This window comes from Cebus imitator, unplaced genomic scaffold (genome assembly GCF_001604975.1).
Source record: "Cebus imitator isolate Cc_AM_T3 unplaced genomic scaffold, Cebus_imitator-1.0 Scaffold43, whole genome shotgun sequence".
NCBI lineage: Eukaryota > Metazoa > Chordata > Mammalia > Primates > Cebidae > Cebus > Cebus imitator.
The window spans coordinates 4622482-4628522 of record NW_016107358.1 but is presented as its reverse complement, the minus strand read 5'-3'; the positions used below and the strand labels follow the sequence as shown (position 1 = coordinate 4628522).

Genomic DNA, 6041 nt, shown 5'->3' with positions numbered 1-6041 from the left:
TTTGTTGTTGTTGTTGTTGTTGTTGTTGAGACGGAGTCTTGCTCTGTTGCAAGGGTGGAGTGGAATGGTGTGATCTCAGCTCACTGCAACCTCTGCCTCCTGGGTTCAAGCAATTCTTGTACCTCACCCTCCCGAGTAGCTGGGATTACAGGTATGTGCCACCACACCCAGATAATTTTTGTATTTTTAGTAGAAATGGGGTTTCACCATGTTGGCCAGGATGGTCTCAATCTCCTGACCTTATGATCTGCCCACCTTGGCCTCCCAAAGTACTGGGATTACAGGCGTGAGCCACTGTGCCTGGCCAACATTTTTTTCTTCTTGTTCAGTTCTATTGGTGAGACTTTCCAGAGCGTTGTGCATTTCTGTAAGTTGCCAATTGTTTTCTGAAGTTTTGATTGTTTTTTATTTATGCTATTTCATTGAATAGTTCTCCCTTCACTTCTTGTATCATGTTTTTGATTTCCTTACATTGGGCTTCACCTTTCTCTGATGCCTCCTTGATTAGCTTAATAACTAACCTCCTGAATTCTTTTTCGGGTAAATCAGGGATTTCTTCTTGGTTTGGATCTGTTGCTGGTGAGCTAGTGTGATTTTTGGGGGGTGTTAAAGAAACTTGTTTTGCCATATTACTAGAATTGGTTTTCTGGTTCTTTCTCATTTGGGTAGGCTGTGTCAGAGGGAAGGTCTAGTGCTGAAGGGTGTTGTTCAGATTCTTTTGTCCCATGGGGTGTGCCCTTGATGTAGTACTCTTCCCCTTTTCCTATAAATGTGGCTTCCTGACAGCCAAGCCATAGTGATTGTGATCTCTTTTCTGGGTCTAGTCAGCCAGCAAGTCTACCAGGCTCCAGGCTGGTACTGGGGGTTGTCTGCACAGAGTTCTGTGATGTGAACTGTCTATGGGTCTCTCAGCCATGGATATCAGTACCCGTTCTGATGGAGGTGGCGGGCGGGTGAAACAGACTCTGTGATGGTTCTTAGCTTTGGTGGTTTAATGCACTATATTTGTTTTGGTCGGCCTTCCGCTGGGAGGTGGCGCTTTCCAGAGAGCATCAGCTGTGGTACAATGGGGAGGAACAGGGGTGGGTGAGGCCCTAGAACTCCCAAGAGTATATGCCCTTAGTCTTCAGTTACCAGGATAGGTAAGGAAGGACCACTGGGTGTGGACGGGATTAGGTGTGTCTGAATTCAGACGCTCCTTGGGCGGGTCTTCCTGCAGCTGCTGTTGGGGATAGGGGTGAGGTTCCCAGGTCAATGGAGTTATGTTCCTAGGAGGATTATGGCTGTCTCTGCTGAGTCATGCAGATTGTCAGGGAAGTGGGGGAAAGCCTGCAGTCACAGGCCTCACCCAGCTCCCATGCAATACAAAAGGTGGGTCTCACTCCCACTGTGCCCCTACTCCCAACAGCACCAAGTCTGTTTCCAGGCAGTGGGTGAGCAAGAAAGCCAGGGCTTATAAGGGGGACTTGGCATGAATGACATGTAAGGGAGAGAGTGAGGAAGTGTGGGGGCTCCATGACTTGGTTTGATGTCTTATCCATCAGGTGGTCCGACTGGTGCCATCATGGGCAGACCTAGGTTGTACATTAACTGTTGTCTCTCCTGGTGGGGAGAATCTCAGGGGGTGCCTGGTTTGGTTCAAATTTGGTCCTTAAAATTCCTTTTTGTTTTTGTTTTGTTTTGTTTTGTTTTGAGACAGAGTCTCACTCTGTTGCCCAGGCTGGAGTGCAGTGGCACGATCTTGACTCATTGCAACCTCTGTCTCCCAGGTTCAAGCAATTCTCCTGCCTTAGCCTCCCAAGTAGCTGGGATTACAGGCACATACCACCACACCTGGCTAATTTTTGTATTTTAGTAGAGATGGGGTTTTGCCATGTTGGCCAGGCTGGTCTTGAACTCCTGACCTCAAGTGATCCACCCGCCTTGGCCTCCCAAAGTGCTGGGATTATAGGCATGAGCCACTGCAGCTGGCCTCCTTAGAATTTCTAAGCAAACATATAGTTAGATGAGCTTACAGCACAGGGAGTGCCTGATGGAAAAAAGGTAAATGTTATAATTTAATTTTTTTCTCCAGCATTTTTTTTTAGGTTTATGGGTACATGTGTAGGATGTGTAGGTTTGTTACATAGGTAAATGTGTGCCATAGTGGTTTATTACACAGACCATCCCATCACCTAGGTATTAAGCCCAGCATCCATTAGTTACTTTTCCTGATGTTCTCCCCCAACATACCCAGCCCCACAGTGTATGTTTTTATTCACCATGTGTCCATGTGTTCTCATCATTCAGCTTCCACTTATAAGTGAGAGCATGTGGTGTTTGTTTTTCTTTTCCCATGTTTGCTGAGGTTAATGGCTTCCAACTCCATCCATGTCCCTGCAAAGGATATGATCTTGTTCCTTTTTATAGCTGCATAGTATTCCATGGTGTCTATGTACCACATTTTCTTTATTCATTCTATCACTGATGGGCATTTAGGTTCCTTCATGTCTTTGCTATTGTGAATAGTGCTGCGATGAACATATGTGTGCATGTATCTTTATAACAGAATGATTTATATCCTTTTGGGTATATACCCAGTAATGGGATTGCTGGGCCAAATGGTATTTCTTTCTCTAGGTCTTTGAGGAATCAACACACTGTCTCCCACAATGGTTGAACTGATTTACACTCCCACCAACAGTGTAAAAGTGTTCCTTTTTCTCTACAACCTTGCAAGCATCTGTTGTTTGACTTTTTAATATTAATGATTCTGACTGGCGTGAGATGGTATCTCATTGTGGTTTTGATTTGCATTTCTCTGGTGATCAGTGATAGTAAGCATTTTTTTTATATGTTGGCCGCATGGCTGTCTTCCTTTGAGAAGTGTCTGTTTATGTCCTTTGCCCACTTTTTAATGTTTTTTTTTTTTTTTCATAATTGCATTCCTAAAGAGCTAAGAGGGAGGGAAAAGGAAAAAAGTAAAAATAATTTATTATTTTGTTTAAGAATATGAATACTCAGTTATAGCTCCCAGGAATCAACTTGCCAAAGTTAATATTTTGTAACTTCATGAATATGGCACATTTCTGTGGCTCATGGTTTTTAACATATAAAGTGTTGCACAAGTTCTACAGGAAGTAGGTATCACTGTTTCTGTTCTTATGGCCAAATAAATGGATGATTTTCTAGTAAACTCTGTAAGTAAGACTTTTATTCTGTATCATAGCCCTCCCGGCTAAGGAGCTGACAGTGTAGCATGTAGCCCTTGAGGTGTTTCTTCTGACCCTTATCTGTTTGCATGGATCCCCACAGCCAAATTAGCTAGTTACTTTTTAAGATATTTAAGATTACTTTTGTTGCAGGGTTTTATAGACTTTCCCTGCATTGATGAGTAAAATGTCCAGTAAGGTTAATATTTTGGGGAGCTGTACTCTAGACCAACACTGTCCTATAGAAATATAAATATAATGTGAGCCAGATATTTAAAACTTTCTAGTAGTCACATTAAAGAAAAAAATAGATTAATTTTAGTAATATATTTAATCCAGTATATCATTTTAACATATAATCAATGTTTTAAAGTTATTGGTGACACATTTTACATTCTCCTTCTGTGTACTGAGTCTTCGTAATCTGATGTGTATTTTATGCTTACAGAGCATCTCAGTTGGTGCTAGGCATGCTTTGAGTACTCTGATGAGTTGGACCTCACAGATTTAGACCCATGTATGTTTCACTCTTTTTTTTTTTCTTCTTTCCCTTCTCATTAATTTGTGGCCATTAGCTTTGCCTGTTCTTTCCTGTACTTAGCTGCCTTTGCTTCTTCCAACTTACCTTGTATTTAACGTGGCTTATTCTTAGACTCTTCGTAAATTTGGTCTAAGCTATTTTCTCTTCTAAGCCTGATTACAATTTGTCAGGAAAGGGCTGATGACCTGGTGGGAGCCTGCAAGGAGGCTATTGTCTGAGACACAGACTTCTTTCTAAGGTGTTTCTGTCTCTTCTTCAAGCGAAGTCCATTGAAATGGTGGTAGATTATTCCATTTTGCACACTGGGGACAGTGAGTTTCATTTTCAATTTTAAAAATAAGTAGAATTTCAGAGAGAGAGTGAATATTGTGCTTAGCATATTTGGCAATAAAATACCTGTTGCAGATGATAGCTTTGTATAAACAAAATGCTCTTAACGGAATTGCAGAAGACAAAACTATCTTCACTTCTTTGCTGCTAAGGTAAGTTACTTCCAGTGTTTGCAAGATCAACCACTTAATCATATAGTATGTGTATATGTGTAAATACACATGTAAATGTAAAGAACAATTTCAATGTAATGTTACTTAATATGATTTCTTTTCAATCTCTTACCACAGAAAAATCTAGACAAATACCCCAGTGTAGTTATTTAAAATTATAAAATTTTAAAATATTGAAATATGTTGATATCCATTGATATTCCATATTTTCTGTTAGAAACTGAGAAGATAAAGATGCTTATCATTTACCTGAAGAACCCTATCCTTATCAGTTACAAAGAAGTCATGAAGATAGAAATCCATTTTGATTTGCAGATCAACATATCACAAGCTTCCATTCAAGCTTTAGGAGAAGATAAACAGGTGGCAGGTTTCATTCTTTTGGATTATTTTTAAATGTTTTAGTATGTTTCATGTCTATTAAATGTTCTTGTTGGGTTTCGATGTGGGTATTTGATCAAGCAGAAAACCTGGTCTTTTGAATGCCATGTAAAAAGAGTTGAGAGTTCTGGGTTTGAATCCATTTTTCCCTTTCATGGGCCATTGTCTTGATGAGGTAGGACAGAAAGGCTCTCTGTTCCTTGAAATGCCTTATTCTACTTATTGTGAACAGCTGAAAGGTTTTCTAGGATGTTAGCACCCTCTTTCACCTTCTCCCTGGAGTCTTGAGGACACTGGCATTTCCTTCTCTCTCAGCTCCCCTGGACCTGGGGGCAGTGCATTCGTCTGTTCTCACGCTGCTAATAAAGACATACTCAAGACTGGGTAATTTTTAAAGGAAAGACGTTTAATGGACTCACAATTCCACATGGCTGGGGAAGCTTCAAAATCATGGCAGAAGGCAAAGGAGGAGGAAAGTCACATCTTACATGGTGGCAGGCAAGAGAGCTTGTGTAGGGGAACTCCCCTTTATAAAACCATCAGATCTTGTGAGACTCACTATCATGAGAACAGCATGGGAAAGATCTGCCCCCATGGTTCAATTACCTCCCACTGGGTCTTTCCCATGACACATGGAATTATGGGAGCTACAATTCAAGATGAGATTTGGGTGGGGACACAGCCAAACCGTATCAGGGAGTCATTAAGAATAGAGTTTCAGAGGGACTTCCTTTTGCAATTGTACGTGTTGGTCTCATCTTGTGGAAATGGTCTGTACCTTTCTAGATTGCTATGGCCTGTGTCTCTCTGACTATAATGTTTCCTATTTTTTGACAGGAATACGAATCCTTTCTGTATCACAGACAGTAGACGGGGCAAAGAAATTTGTAACAAAAGGCAAAAAATACTGTGGTAATGGCCCATAGGGAGTGAATGAAGAGCTCAGAGACCTGAACGAGGAAGTCTCGGGCTGGGTTCCTTTTGGTCTGATTTGTACGTGATGGTGTTTATATGTAGTAAAGTGCTCTGAAAATAATTTCCAAAAACTCAACCTATTTTAATGACATGGTCTTTTTACAAAAAGGCCATTTCATGGTTGAGGATGAGGATGAGATCAGTCACTTGATAAAAAACGCCTCCTCCATCACGTGACATACGTTCTGACACAACAAGTTTACCTTAACTCACAAAAATATCAAAATCACATGCTTTCCACATTTCACAAAATGAATAATGTGTTTTGAGGGGAGCATGAGGGTTTTCTTGTGATAAAGCTGCAGTTCCTAGAATAGGTGCCCTCTGTGAGAAAGGGCTTGGACTGAGGACCCTACAGTCGGGAAATCACTTCAGAGTCATCTGAAAGACTCAGTACCTGAGAGAGCAGGGGTTAGACATTACCGAGGGGGTGAGACGTGGGACAGAGAC

At 41.2% G+C, this 6041-nt stretch overlaps 1 protein-coding gene across 1 annotated transcript in view; it reads left to right on the top strand.

The window, feature by feature from the left end:
* The window catches only part of SYCP2L (synaptonemal complex protein 2 like), a 95929-nt gene that overhangs the window by 36267 nt on the left and 53621 nt on the right, over nt 1-6041 (top strand). The window contains 1 exon segment of the mRNA XM_037737867.1: nt 4453-4598. Within this exon segment, the coding sequence (XP_037593795.1) occupies nt 4453-4598 (146 nt within the window).